This window comes from Stenella coeruleoalba (assembly GCF_951394435.1).
Source record: "Stenella coeruleoalba genome assembly, chromosome: 8".
Classification (NCBI taxonomy): domain Eukaryota; kingdom Metazoa; phylum Chordata; class Mammalia; order Artiodactyla; family Delphinidae; genus Stenella; species Stenella coeruleoalba.
The window spans coordinates 99,463,230-99,478,322 of record NC_137154.1 but is presented as its reverse complement, the minus strand read 5'-3'; the positions used below and the strand labels follow the sequence as shown (position 1 = coordinate 99,478,322).

At 55.6% G+C, this 15,093-nt stretch overlaps 1 protein-coding gene across 2 annotated transcripts; it reads left to right on the top strand.

Moving 5' to 3' along the window:
* Positions 1–955: 955 nt before the first annotated feature.
* Positions 956–14,698, top strand: ROBO4 (roundabout guidance receptor 4). Of its 2 annotated transcripts, none has more exons than XM_079930250.1 (18): positions 956–1,189; positions 1,536–1,865; positions 2,033–2,190; positions 2,385–2,505; positions 2,776–2,903; positions 3,000–3,228; positions 3,471–3,583; positions 4,314–4,482; positions 4,613–4,798; positions 4,927–4,969; positions 6,846–6,982; positions 7,104–7,367; positions 11,132–11,239; positions 11,510–11,555; positions 11,693–11,938; positions 12,100–12,458; positions 13,637–13,843; positions 13,990–14,698. In XM_079930250.1, exons 1-18 carry the CDS (start codon positions 1,120–1,122, stop codon positions 13,998–14,000), a joined length of 2,925 nt encoding a protein of 974 aa, XP_079786376.1. In that variant the 5' UTR covers positions 956–1,119; the 3' UTR covers positions 14,001–14,698. The 2 variants fall into 2 exon arrangements, with proteins under 2 accessions (XP_079786376.1, XP_079786375.1); XM_079930249.1 differs by having other exon boundaries at positions 11,417–11,555.
* The last annotated feature ends 395 nt before the right edge of the window (positions 14,699–15,093 follow it).

Sequence of the window (15,093 nt, the reverse complement as noted above, 5' to 3'; positions counted from 1 at the left end):
TTGCGGAGCACAGGCTCCGGACGCGCAGGCTCAGCGGTCATGGCTCACGGGCCCAGCCGCTCCGCGGCATGTGGGATCTTCCCTGAGCAGGGCACGAACCCGTGTCCCCTGCATGAACAGGCGGACTCTCAACCACTGCCCCACCAAGCAAGCCCTGGAAAAACTCTTAAAGGTCATGTACTCCAACCACCTTTCCAGGGCCTGAAAAATATCCCTGCCAAGGATGCTTAAATAGTTTCAATGATGGGATGTGCATGAAAATAAATATATCACAATATTGGCTAAGCTTTACTGATCACTTACAATGCATTAGGCACTGTACTAGATGATTTTATGCTTCATCTCCTCTCACTCTTACTCCAGCTCTCAAGGTAGGAACTATTATTATTATGATTAATTATTATTATTCTCACTTTACAAAAAAGGAAACTGACTTTCAGGGGTTAAGTCACTTGCCAGAGGTCTCCCAGAAGCTTATCTCATCTGTCTCTGGGCTGACTAGGCGCACAGAGTGGACATCTCCCAGACAAGAGCCTGTGCTCTTCCCTGTCTTCTGACCTACCACCCTGACCTCTCCCCGGGAAATGGGCCGGGGCATGACAAGACACACTTGCTCCCCGCACTTGGCTTCCGGGGCCTGTTTTCCTCTACCCTCAGCTTCAGAACACTGTGCCCTGAGATTCCACCTCTGGGTTTTCATGCCACTCGAGGAGGGGGTCGCTTGGAAGCCAAAGGATCGGGATTGAGATTCAAGGGTTCAGTAGAGGCTTGGGGTAAAGGATCAAAACAGTGGTTGAAGTTATGGTGGGGCTGAGGATTACCGCTAAGAAATCCTGGACTAGATCACAAGATAAACCCTAGGGCGGGGCTTCGAGTCAGAGGTTATGACTACAGGATCAAGGTCGGAGACTTTCTCTCCTCTGGTCTCCTCCCAATTCTCCAAGGCACTGAGGGCCAGGCAGGAAGCATCGGTTTCCTCAAAGCCGCTTCCCTCCTGGGGCAGAGTCTCGGTCACAAACAACCACCACTGCCGCCGCGCCCGCCCCTCCTTCCCTCCGCTGTGAGCTCAGAGCAGTAGGACAAAGTGCTACAGACAAGGACAGAGGCCTGAGGGCAGCCATGGACTCTGGAGGAGTAGGCCTCCTTGGGGCCCGTCAGCCCCTGCCCCTCCTGCTTCTGCTCGTCACAGGTGAGTGTGGCCCTCCCTACTCCTAGCCCACGCTCCGCTCCGTTGATCTGAGGCCTGGCCAAGGCAGCGAGGAGACCCCCTTGCTCCTTTGCTTCCCTTTTGCAGTGGGGGGTACCAGAGACGACGGTGATGATGATGATGATGGTGATGTTGAGTGTGAGACAGACAGACTGAGAGCTCCACTGGCCCTCACCTGGGTGCCACGCACGCATGCTGGCCTTCTCCCCTCCCAGCTAGCGTGTTATTTGGGAACTGATCTTCAGGCAAGAGGAGGAAGATGAGGCGTGCAGGGATTTGGGGGCCCTATTTGCAGTCAGACTGGGCTGCACCTCCTTTCCTCTCCCAGGAGGCATGGCTCAGGACTCCCCACCCCAGATCCTCGTCCACCCCGAGGACCAGCTGCTCCAGGGCCCTGGCCCGGCCAAGATGAGCTGCCAGGCCTCAGGCCAGCCGCCTCCCACCATCCGCTGGCTGCTGAATGGGCATCCCCTGAGCATGGTGCCCCCAGACGTTCACCACCTCCTACCTGACGGAACCCTCCTGCTGCTGCGGCCCCCTCCCCGGGGACGTGCCCACGATGACCAGGTCCTGTCCACAGACCTGGGTGTCTACACGTGTGAGGCCAGCAACCGGCTGGGCACGGCAGTCAGCCGGGGCGCTCGGCTGTCTGTGGCTGGTGAGCCCTGGGCGGGGAGACCTGGGTTGGGGGTGGTCCTAGATGGGAGACCGGGGAGGAGGGGCTCTTCGGAAAGGCAGGTAATGCAGAACGCTGTGAGACACCAAGGCAGGACCTGAATGTGGGGACTGGGTCCCGCCCTCTGCGACCCTCCCTCCTCCCCACAGTCCTTCGGGAAGATTTCCAGGTCCAGCCTCGGGACGCGGTGGCCACGGTGGGCGAGCAGGTGATTCTGCAGTGTGGGCCGCCCTGGGGCCACCCAGAGCCCACAGTCTCATGGTGGAAGGATGGGAAACCCCTGGCCCTGCAGCCAGGGCGGCACTCGGTGAGTGTAGCCCCCTTCCCCATGCCTCACCCTGTCCTGGCCACAACTGTGCACACGCGAGGGACTGACCCGCCCCATGGCCCAATGTCCCCTGCAGAATTTGAGGAAGGGGAGGCGGTGAGGCCTTAGACTTCCCTCAGCACTCAGAGGCCCTCCCCGCAGGGGACACTTCACAACGCACCTGGTCCTGACAGGTGTCCAGAGGTTCCCTGCTGATGGCAAGAGCAGAGAAGAGTGACGCAGGGACCTATATGTGCGTGGCCACCAACAGTGCAGGACGACGGGAGAGCCGGGCAGCCAGGGTGTCTGTCCAAGGTAAGGGGAGGGCGGTCAGGGCCAAGGTCGGGGGCTCCAGTTAGGGTGGTGTGGTCTGGTTTTGGCTGAGGTTAGGGGATGTGGGAGCGGAACCCGGGATCAGGGTCAGAGCGGCGGGGACCCCATTTAGGGGTGGTTCCCCCGTCCTAGAATAGAAATCGGAGTGCTCTCAACCTGGGCGAGTTCTGGCTTCTCTGTGGCCGAGGGATGTTCCACCCAATTCCTCCGTTCTGGCCTATGGGCCCCACCCCAGCCCTGTGCTCCCCACAGAGCCCCAGGACCACAAGGAGCCCCTGGAGCTTCTGGCTGTGCGCATTCAGCTGGAAAACGTAACCCTGCTGAACCCAGACCCTGCGAAGGGCACCAAGCCTGGTCCTGCTGTGTGGCTCAGCTGGAAGGTGAGGCCCAGGACCTGGGCTGGAGCCCGTCACAGCTCCAGAAAGGGCTGCTCACGAGAGCCCTGAGCCCTCCTCTCCCTCTGGGCTCTTTCCCAGGTGAGCGGCCCTGCTGCACCTGCTCAGTCCTACACGGCCTTGTTCAGGACCCCAGCTGCCCCCGGAGGCCAGGGAGCCCCGTGGGCAGAGGCCCTGCTGGCTGGCTGGCAGAGCGCAGAGCTTGAGGGCCTCCAGTGGGGCCAGGACTACGAGTTCAAAGTGAGACCATCCTCCGGGCGGGCTCAAGGCCCCGACAGCAACGTGCTGCTCCTGAGACTGCCTGAGCAAGGTCGGGGACAGATGCCCCCCCAGACCCAACAATATACCCCCAGCCCCTTTTTGTCCCACTCTAGCCGGGCGGATGGTGGGTCCCACCCCTGGGCTCCCTCCTGCCCTGGCCCAGCAAGCAGAGCTGAGAAAGGCTCTTAGTCTCACCAGTGTGGTTCTGACCCTGTGTCCCATTCCAGCTCCTTTCCCTAGAGCCTTCTCCCTCAGTATCCCTTACAGCGTCTCTCCCTCCCCCCTCCCCAGTGCCCAGTGCCCCTCCCCAGGAGGTGACCCTAAAACCTGGCAACGGCAGTGTCCTCGTGAGCTGGGTCCCACCACCTGCTGAAAACCACAATGGCATCATCCGTGGCTACCAGGTACCCTCCACAAACTGACACACCCCTTCCTAGTGGTGCCAGGAGATCCCTCTTCCCTGGCGTCCTGTAGACACTTGCTCTGGGCACTAAGAAATGGTACTTGGGCAGAGAAGCAAGGGAAACTTACTGTTGTTGGGCAAGGACCCTACTGTCTGCCAGACACTGCCGAGCACTTACTTAGAATCTCATTTCATCCCATAGTCCGCCCTGGGTTATTGTCCCATGTATGGACGTAGAAAGTGAGGCTAAGCTCACAGGTGCGGGAAACAGAACAGGAATCAAACCAGGCCGTGTCTGACTCTCAGCTTCTAAGGCAGTGGTGTCAGAGGGTGGTTCCTGGACCAGCAACGTCAGCATCACCTGAGAACTTGTTAGAACGCAAATCCTTAGGTCCTTTGCCAGGCCTTGTGAATCAGAAAGTCGGGGATGGACCCGGCAATCTGGATTTTAACAAATCCTCCAGGTGACCCTGAAGCACGCTGGCGTTTGCGAACCACGGGTCTAACGCCTATTTCGCCGATTACTTTTGTCCCTCGTCTGTCGGTCTAGAAAGAAGTGTCTCCCACTCTGTGGGGGGAGGAGGAAATAGGACGTGTGGGTGCATGCGGGGGGCGTCCCCAGGTGAACGGCAGGACAGGGTGGCCACACGCCCGGAGTCTGATCCGCAAGAGGAAGGGCTGAGCTGCTGGGATGGTGCCAGGGGGCGAGCTCCCCTCTGTTTGCGCCTCAGGTCTGGAGCCTGGGCAACACCTCGTTGCCCCCGGCCAACTGGACGGTGGCGGGCGAGCAGACCCGGCTGGAGATCGCCACCCGCGTGCCAGGTTCCTACTGCGTACAAGTGGCCGCAGTCACTGGAGCTGGGGCTGGGCAGCCCAGCAGCCCTGTCTGCCTCTTTTTAGGTGAGGACAGTGCCCACCGGCCCCACCCCGACCCATTCAGGCCCCATCTCCGCCTTCCTCTCTCCCCGCTCTCGCTTCCGGCTCCTCCCCCTCAGCCGCCCCCTCCCCCTGAGCTCAAATTCCCATACAGAGCAGGCCGTGGAGCAAGCTCTCCAGGAGCGCGGTGCGCACGGCCCGTGGACCCTGGAGCAGCTGAGGGCGGCCTTGAGGCGGCCAGAGGTCATTGCCAGCGGGGGTGTTGTGCTCTGGTTGCTGCTGCTGGGCACCGCCGTGTGCATCCACCGCCGGCGCCGAGCTGGGGTGCACCTGGGCCCAGGTGAGAAGGTGAAGTGGACTCCCAGGTGATCAGGCCTTCCCTGGGTCCAGCCAGAACGCTACAGGGGTTTAGACCGCTAGCCAGGTGCTGGAGACTCTGGGCTGACCCTTCCTCCTGCCCTCTCCCAGGTCTGTACAGACATACCAGTGAGGACGCCATCCTAAAACACAGGTGAGAGACGAAAGGGCCTGAGGCGAGGGCGGGGCCGAGGGGCCGAGGGACAGTGGAGCTGGGATGGAGAACTGGCCGGAGTACTAGTCTCCCCTACTGCCAGGCAATTTGGCATCCTAGTACCTGAATTTCCCTTGAACTTCAAGTGAGAATTAAATTTCTCTTTCATTAATGTTCCTATCACACCACTTGACAAGGTGAGTAAACTGAAGACTCATGACTCAAGTGACTGCCCAGGGCTGCACAGCTAGTAGCTGCCTTCTGAATTCCTAATCCAGTGCTCTTGTTACCAAGCTCTCATTAATACTGACTGCACTCTCCTGCTGACTCGTGCTGCTAGGTGGAGAATAACTAGCACAGGAGGACCAGTCTGATTTCTAATTTGCTCTGTACACTCAGCATCTCCCTAGTAGTCCCTTTGGCTACAGGAAATCACCTACCCACGGAGGCATCTTTCCTTCGCAATAATCCACCCACAGTTCCAGCAGAGGGCGCTCTGCCCTTGCGTGATGGATTCTTACTCCTTGTTCTCAGCAACGGAGCCCGCCTGCAGGTACATCTGCTCCAAGCGCGTTTGGCTGCCAGAGCAAGTCTCCCATTATGAGACACGACACTAAAAGAGAAAACATCCTTTCTTCTCCTACTGGCTGAATTTTACACTGAACAACCATTTCATCTCTGCCCACCTTCTCCTGCTCTTTATCTCATTAGATCTCCTCTGGGAGAGTTCACATTCCAGGTCTGCATCTTTCAACAGGAATTTATCAAGCACCTACTATGTGAGACACATCCAGCTCTACCATTTTGCTGTCAGTTTCTCGGCCCAGAGCAAGGTTCTGTGCTGGCTGGTGCTGTGTTCCTGCGTTGTTCTGTGCTCATTGGTCTTTCCCTTCCAGCTACCTCCTGGGCTTAGTCTGCTCTGCCCCGAACTTTCTCTGGCTCCCCTGGGATTTCATCCCTTCTCCTTGAGGGAGATTCCACTCTGATCACTTTGTTGATTCATTCCTCTAGAACAGCTTCCGTCTAGCAGAGACAGCCACGCAAGCACAAATGCAATCCAGAATTGGGGGTGCAGAAACATGTACAAGTACAAGGAAGGGGCTGGAGGGGAACTATGGGAGGAAGAAGATTTCACATTTACCCTGGCAGTTAGAAGGGGAAGGGCAAAGGGAACAGCAAGAAATAGCCGGTTGCATTCATAGGGAAAGACAAGCCTTTTGGTCTGGCTGGGGCGTACTGTGTGGGATGGGTCAGAGCACAGACTGAGGAGCTGGAAGCCAGACCAACGATGGCCCTGTTAGCCATGCTAGGCAGCTGGGCTCTATCTTGGTAAATGGAGAGCCACTGAAGGTTTTAGGCAGAAAAGTGCTTTGGTCTGATCCCTGCCACATGGTGTCCCATTCAAAGGGAACCAGGCTAGAGGTAGAGAAGCCAACCTTCAGGTAGCAAACTCCTGCTCTGCTGGCTGAGTCATCTCACATTTCTTCGTCTCAACTTACAGCATCAGCCTTGTAAGGAAGGCCTTACTGTTGCCATCTTACAGATGGAGAAACGGGGGCTTAGAGAGGCTAATAGACTGAGTTGCCCAGGGTTGCACAGCTAAGGCTGCAGCAGATCTGGCTCCAGGTCTGTGTTCTTTCTGTCTCAGCCCGTAGCTATCTCTCTTTGATACCTCCTAGCTCTGGGCAACTTGGACTTCCCCTGATCCCAGGATAAGAAAGCGGCGCTGAGTTTGGGACAGCAGATCAGAGATCTTAAGGAGGCTGTGAGGGGCTGAAAAGCCGTGAGAAGAACACCCCCCCCCCCTTCTGCTACCCGCTGAGTCGGAGGTTTGGGCCAATCTTGTTCTCCCTCCACCCCACCCTCCATTGCCCAGGATGGATCACAGTGACTCGCCGTGGCTGGCAGACACTTGGCGCTCCACCTCTGGCTCTCGGGACCTCAGCAGCAGCAGCAGTCTCAGCAGCCGACTGGGAATGGACCCCCGGGACCCACTAGACAGTCGTCGCTCCTGTAAGCATGTCCCGAGGGGGTGGGGTGGGCCTGGCAGTGGAGCAGGGGTCCCAGGGCTGGAGAAGGGGGGGGCATGGGTGGGATGCGTTCACCATAATTCCTCCTGTCGTTTTTATTGCAGTGATCTCCTGGGATCCCCGAAGCCCCGGTGTGCCCCTGCTTCCCGACACCAGCACTTTTTATGGCTCCCTCATCAATGAGCTGCCTTCCAGCCCCCCAGCCCGGCCAAGTCCCCAGGCCCCAGCTGCCAGGCGGCTCACACCCCAGCTGGCCAGGCTCTCCAGTCCCTGGGCCAGTTCAGACAGCCTCTGCGGCCGCAGGGGCCTCTCTTCTCCGCGCTTGTCTCTGGCCCCTGCAGAGGCTTGGAAGGCCAAAAAAAAGCAGGGTAAGGATGGGGGGAGGGACAGCCTGACTCGGGTGGTAGGGGGGACAGGAGAGAGCATGGGGTGGCCTCGACGCCGGGTGTGGGCCGCACCCCACTCGCAGCCTGTCCTGATGGACGCCTATCGCCACGCACCCAGCCCGGAGTGTGCTGGCCTCAGCTTTTCTTTACACCATGATCTTGCTTGGGTTTTGCCACACCAGTAGTGAGCCTTGTTGCTGCAGCCAGCTCAACTCAGCAAACATTTAATAAGCACCACTGTATGCCAGACGGGGGACACAGAAACACCAAATATAATCCTTGCTCTTTACGAGCTCAAAGTCTAATGCAAGTGCCTGACCAGCACACAGATAATTCTAGAACCTGGAGGGGTGTAACCAGTGCTAGCCCAAAGCCTCAGGCACTCATGACCTCTCTACTACGCACTGTGTCCATATGTACTATGTACGTGCACGATATACGGGTCTGCCCAGGTACCCACCTCCAGCTGGCTTCCCAGAGAATGAGTATTTCCTTTCTGTCCAGAGTTTTCTCCTGACTTCCGGCTACCTGCTTTGACTTTCTAGAGAGAAGTAATTATAATCTCTGTTTCTTTAGCAACTACTCTATGGGAGGTGCTTTACTTACATTTGTTATTTCATTTAATCCTCACAACATATCGGCTAGGTGCTATTTCTCTAATTTTACAAGATTGGGAAAGAGGGTCAGAATTGGGTAACTTGTTCAAAACTCCATGTCCATAAGCTGCAGTTCTCAGATTTGAAGCCAGAATGGTCTGCTTCCAAAGGCTACTCGGAATCTCTCTGGGAGCGCCCCTGGGCAATTCTGTTCTCTCCCTGACTCTTTTCTCCTTTTCTGAACATTCACTGTCTGCACTCTCTCTGCTGTCTTCCTGAGCCTCCTGTACTGATTAGTAAGATTTACAAATGTTCAACAGCCAGTTTTGTTAAGTGGATATAATCCAACTTTTATTAAGACAAAGATGGATTCAGAGTAATTAAGAGCTTGTCCAATATCCGGAATTTTATGACTCTAAATATTAGCCAAGCTGTCATCCTTTCCAGCTTTGCCTCAGAGCTATTGCATTAGAAATAATCATCTGTGATAATGAAATACCAGCTAAAAAGAGGTTGCAGAAGTCTCATGGAAAAACTAGCTTTTCCGTGGATAACCACACTAATTTGAATATAAAGTATACCCTGTCTGAGAACATTAATACTACCCCACAAAAGGTGAGCAATTTTCTACACTCAATTCTTAAGAAGATTCCAATTCTGAGATGAAGCTTCCTAACCTCACTCAGAGATCTAGGTCCTCACTGCACCCCTTTTCTCCTCACCCGGCCCCACCCCACCACTGCCCAGGATGGGCTGAGAACAGTGACTCCCCTGGGCTGGTGGACACTTGGCCTACCTCTGGCTCTTTGCAGTGGCAGCAAGATCTCAGAGGCATGGAGCTCCTCTACTGCTGTCAGCTGGTCCGAAAGACTGCTGATTCCTTGTCTTCTAAAACTGGCAGGCTCTCTCAGTGTCCTCTACCCCCTTGACTTGCTTATTCTTTTTTCTTTTCTTTTTTTAATCTATTTATTTATTTGTGGCTGCATTGGGTCTTCGTTGCTGCGCCCGGGCTTTCTCTAGTTGCAGCAAGCGGGGGTTACTCTTCGTTGCGGTGCGCGGGCTTCTCATTGCGGTGGCTTCTCTTGTCACAGAGCATGGGCTCTAGGCACGCGGGCTTCAGTAGTTGTGGCACGCGGGCTCAGTAGTTGTGACTCACGGGCTCTAGAGTGCGGGCTCAGTAGTTGTGACTCACGAGCTCTAGAGCGCAGGCTAAGTTGTTGTGACGCACAGGCTTAGTTGCTCCACGACATGTTGGCTCTTCCCAAACCAGGGATCGAACCCATATGCCCTGAGGTGGATTCTCAACCACTGTGCCACCAGGGAAGTCCCCTTTTTCTTATTATCTGACCTTAGTTGGGTTTTTTCCTCTGTGACTAATAATCTCACAACTGCTGTCTCCCGTGTCTAATCCATTATATCTTATTCTCAGTTCACTTTGCAGATACATATCATCAATACATTGAATAGCCTCATTAAATAATTAATTCAAACAAATATTTATCGCAATTCAGGTGTGCCCAACAAGATTCCACCTAACCCTGATAACATGTTTACTGTATAGTTTGATTCAAATAATATTGAAACTAAATTCAAGTAATTCCAAGCAAGGTGGAAGGAGGGTTTTTTTGTTACCAGAATCCTTTAGAGGAAATGATAGGAGCAGGGATAAGCATGGCCTTTTTCCTTCCCTTTCCACACAAAGCAACATAAACAACAGGTACCCCCATTTCTGAGCTTAGTCAAGAAGCACAGGACAAGACAGGTGATGAGAGCAGGGTTGGAGCACCCAAAGGTGGCCTCCAGGACTCCCTGGGTCATATGACAATTAAAGGAAATGAGTAAAAACCAAACCAGCCAAACTACAAAAGGAAACTTCGATGGAGGAAGTCTAGCCATTGTGTGGCTTTTCATCCCAGTGGCTCAGAAGGTCTGGCTACTGTACATGGATTCCTAGGGTCCAGATGGATTCTTGATGAATGCCTTGTCCCTGCTTTGAACCTGCCCCAGATCTTTGAAATCGGACTGACTAGACAGCTCTGTCTTGAGAGTCCTGCCTGGTCTCCGGTCCCCTTTCCTAACTGGGCTTCTGATCATGTGACACTAACCTGAAGGCTGTTTCTTTTCTCCTTTGCTTGATGTTCTCCTGTTCCTGGTCTTGGGAAAATCCTTTTCCCTTTATTATTCTGCTCCTCTCTGGTTTAAACTGAGATCCATTTTGGTTTTGGCCTGACCAAGTCATTGCACACAGCCGGGTCTTCTGTATTGTCACAGTTCACGCAGAGCCCTGTCTCCTAAGTGGCCACATGGGCCTGATGATAGCTGCCATCTTGTACATGATTCTTCTCACCTTGTGTTTAAACCTGCATCTCTGATATCATCCATCCATTCACTCATTCATTCAACACGTACTGAATATCCACGGGCAGGGCATTGCCTCCCTGGGTGAGATCAACACATCTTCCTATTTTCAAGTTCCTCTTCCCATCAGCTGACTCTCTCCCTTCACACCTGACATGGTCTGGAGCTCCCTGGTTTTGTCTTCCTCATTCAGCTCAACTTGACAGCCCAACCCATCTCTCCAAGTGAGAGACACTTGGGTTTATCAGGGCAAGGCTATCCAGAGCCATGTGAGATATTTGCGATGTGAGAAGTGGAAATTAACAGATTCTCTCCAAGAAAAGAAGGAGTATTTGCCTTCACGGAGGCAAAATTCATGAACATAGGTAGCAATGTGAGGGTATAGAGATCAGGAAATTGGAATGTGTACAGTAAAGAGAAATACAGTTGTTTTTTAATATATCTATTAGGTGCCGGGAACTTTCCAATCTGTTTTTAGTTAACTGGCCAAACCATGCTTTGCAGTGGTTGTTTACAAATGAAACAGGCTCAGGAAGGTTAACGGATTTACCTGAGGTCACACAGCTAATACGTGGCTGAGCCAGGCTACGAGTGCAGGTGTTTTGACTCCAAGCTTAGTGCTCCTTCCATTATATCACAGCTGCCTGGATGGAGAGAGGTTCTTCCCTCTTCCCTCTGGGTTCAAGAACCCTAAAGCTTAACTGGATGACGAAGCTGAAGCTAGAGCCTGTGGTTGAGGTCTGCAAGGCACACCCAGGCTTGGCCTCCAGCCACCAACTCTTTGCTTTGCAGAGCTGCACCAGGCCAACAGCTCCCCGCTGCTCCGGGCCAGCCACCCTGTGGAGCTCTGGGCCTGTGAGTTGGGCAACAGAGGCTCCAAGAACCTTTCCCAAAGCCCAGGTGAGAGGAGGGCGCTACGAGGCAGGTGAGGGGCTGAGGCAGGGTGTGGGGCTTCTCCTGTCCCTGTGGAGGCTGGCTGGGTGCAGACAGGACTCTGAGGGGCTGGATAGACAGGCAAACTGGGGCCCGGGGCTGACGGGGGTTCTGCTATCTCACACCCAGCCTGTCGTTCCCCAGGAGCTGTGCCCTGGGCCCTGGTTGCCTGGCGGGCCCTGGGACCACAGCTCCTCGGCTCCCCCAGTGAGCTGGTGACTCACCCTCTCCCCGCAGCACCCCTCCCTCCTCGTGGACCCCGCACTCAGAGTCAACAGACCCAGTAAGAGGGCATGGGGTCAGGACGCAGGGCTGGGCACTGGGGGTGTGGGGTGTCTGCTGACCGTGGACGGGGCTGGGGGAGGGGTGGCAGGGGCCAGAAGGACGGCACTAACCATCCTGCCATCTTACCCCAATCAGGCAATCGGTGGAGCCCCAAGCCCCCTCCTGCCACCCACTGCCAGCAGCCCCTGTCCCCGCCTTTATCCCTTCTGGTCCCCCCAGCCCCTCCAGTCCCCAGGCCTCTTCCCTCTCTGGTCCCAGCCCAGCATCCAGTCGCCTGTCCAGCTCATCACTGTCGTCCCTGGGGGAGGATCAAGACAGTGTGCTGACCCCTGAGGAGGTGGCCCTGTGTCTGGAGCTCAGTGAGGGTGAGGAGACCCCCAGGTGAGTGGCCAGAGGGGGAACCAAAGGATACAGATAGGAGCGTGAGACAGGAGTATGCCTAGGTCTGCTGCCTCCACCCTCCTCAACGGGGCTGTTTCTGCCACTCCACGCCCCGCCCCCCACCCCGACCGCGTCCCATCCCCCGTTTTGCCTCTTCCTAGGAACAGTGTCTCTCCAATGCCAAGGGCTCCTTCACCCCCCATCACCTATGGCTACATCAGCGTCCCGACGGCCTCGGAGCTAGCGGACATGGGCAGGCCTGGAGGGGGGGTGGGGTCCGAGGTGAGGGGCTTGCTGTGCCCACCTCGGCCCTGCCCCACACCCACCCCCAGCGAGGGCTCCTTGGCCAATGGCTGGGGCTCAGCCTCTGAGGACAACGCCCCCAGCGCCAGAGCCAGCCTGGTCAGCTCCTCCGACGGCTCCTTCCTCGCCGACGCCCACTTTGCCCGGGCCCTGGCCGTGGCTGCGGACAGCTTTGGCTTTGGGCTGGAGCCCAGGGAGGCAGACTGCGTCTTCACAGGTACATGAGATCCCTGTCTTCCTCCTCATCCCCACCGCCTGGAGCGGACACAGCTTCTCCCCAACCAAGAGGCAAAGCATCCTAAGCATCGTCTTCGTGGTCGTCGTCCCTAAAACAGCTAGTTGGGTTTTTTTTTGCGGTACGCGGGACTCTCACTGTTGTGGCCTCTCCCATTGCGGAGCACAGGCTCCGGACGCGCAGGCTCAGCGGCCATGGCTCACGGGCCCAGCTGCTCCGCGGCATGTGGGATCTTCCCAGACCGGGGCACAAACCCGCGTCCCCTGCATCAGCAGGCGGACTCTCAACCACTGCGCCACCAGGGAAGCCCAAACAGCTAGTTTTTATTGAGGGATGACTATGTCCCAGGCACTATGATAAGTGCTTTACATACACTCAACATTAACAGCAACTCTCTGAAGAATATTCTTTGTCGTTCTTTTCCAAATGAAGAAACTGTAAGTCCAACAGCTTTATCAGCTTGCTCAAGGTCACCTACCAGAACAGGATAAATTGTTCAAGTTAAAATCCCAGAGGCAGCCGATTGTACAGTCCATTCTGCTACCTCCAGGACCCTCTTACCAGATGTGGGTCTCCAGGAAACGTTGCTCCCCAGCCCAGTGACTCAGATTCGTCCCCACTGTGGGAAGGTCTGTTTTCTCGCATGTGTCCCCCTGTGCTTTCAAGGCCTTCTTCCTGTCCTGTGCGTGGCAGGGTGGGAAGTGACTGGGCGGCCTGTTTCACGTGTCTAGCAGGTGGGACCATCATCCCCAAGTCAACAGAAGGTAGTCAGGGCTCCCCGTGGCCCTTTGGAGTGCCCTTCCTCAGACACTCTGTTAGATACCCTAGACCCATCTTACGAACCCTAACTCTACACTTTGCCCCCCAAAAAAGCAGTCAGGCTTGTGGTAGATAGGAGAGCAAGGATTACCTAGGACAGAAGGCCAGGGCTGGGCTAGGACAAAAGAGCTCAAGCTGTTCTCTGAAGAAACCAGTGGACATCTTCCTTTCCCTGGGGCGGAGGCTCCTGTGGATGTGGCCACTGGGGGTGATGGACCGAGTGGGGCTGGGTTATGTCTAGGGTTGGGTGTATGCCTTAAGCAGCCCCAAGCCTTCTGCCCTAAACTGGTCCATAAGGGTGAAGGACAACCCTCCACAGATACCTCTACCCTCCCTGACAGATGCTTTGTCACCTCCCTCCCCCCGGGATGACCTCTTCCTGAACTCCGCCCTCTCCCTGCCCCCGTGGGAGTGGAGGTCAGACTGGTTGGAGGACATGGAGAAAAACCACACCCAGTGGCTGGGAAGCGGGCTGCCTCCCTGGCCCTCCACCTCTCGGATCTCGTCCCAGAGAAGTCATGTCAGCTGTCCTGCGCCCATGGCCGGCGGTAAGCGTCTGGCTGGCTAGCTGATGTGGCGATCTTGACTGCAGGGGTTCTTGGCAGTGGGATGGGGTCCAAGAGGGCACCTGGGGTCTGGCAGGAGAGCTAAGGAGCTGGGGGATAAATTCATCCTCCTTCAACTTCTCCTACAGACTCCTCGTGAACTGATCCCGAGACTGCCGAGAGGAGAATCAGAACCATCTCCCCTGTCAGCTGCCAGCCTGGGCTGTGGACTGTGGGTCTTGATCTCTGCATCTCTGCAGTCGGGGTCCACCTCTCCCAGCCTCCAGAGTTCTCCGTCCCGGATTGTGAAAACAAACGAAAGCAAAACAAAATATGAACAAAGCGGACCTGGAGCCCCCGGGGGAAAAAATCATCTCCACCTGACTCCCAGCCCTTGCTTTTCCCACTGCTTCATCCACGTCCACAGCCAGGTCATTTGGGCCTAAGAAGCAGCCCTAAATCCTGATCTCCCCACCCACTTGGATCACGGGAAGTGGAGGGGCCAAACGTCTGCCCGGAGGACAACAGTGGCTCATGGGAGAGGGCTGTGGAGGAAGGAGCTTCTCATCTCAGGGCCTCCCCTCTCTGCCTTTTCTGGACGATTCCTAACTCTCTCCCCAAACACACCACGAAGGGACATAAAGAGAGACTCCACTGAGGCAGTGATGAGTCTAGGGAGGAAGATGAAGGAGGAGTGACAAACGTGGGACAAGTACACCCTCGTCATACTCTTGTCACTATAAGCTTAAGGAATCTGATACCATAAAGCTACGATGACTTGAGTTCTACGAGGTCACTCTGCGGGCCGCCATCATGAGACCTCTCGGCGGAGCACCACCCTCAGGAGGGCTCCTGGGTTAGAAAGGGATCAAGGGTTCACTGACACTCTAGGTGTCACTCCTTTCTGTTCTGTTATGAAGGGGGGAATTACCTGCATCTTTCAGACTTTAAGCAGAATGCAGGAAAGGGAGGGGTGGGGGATTTTCGGGGTCTGCTGGTCTTAGCAACTTGTCCTGTGAAGACAACTCCTGCTTTCAGGGGTCCCAGCTGCCCTCCCCAAAGACCAGTCCCAGATGGTTTCTTAAAATAGACAAAGTAGCTAAGTTTCACAAAAGGTAGAACCACCTGTAAGGGCTGGCTAGTGGGCACCCTTCAGACAGAAAACAGAACAGAGGAATGGAGGGGCAGGACTTCCAGAGCCTGAGCCACAGAAAACCACTGGAGGGCAGGCAGGGCTGCATCCTTCTCGCTTG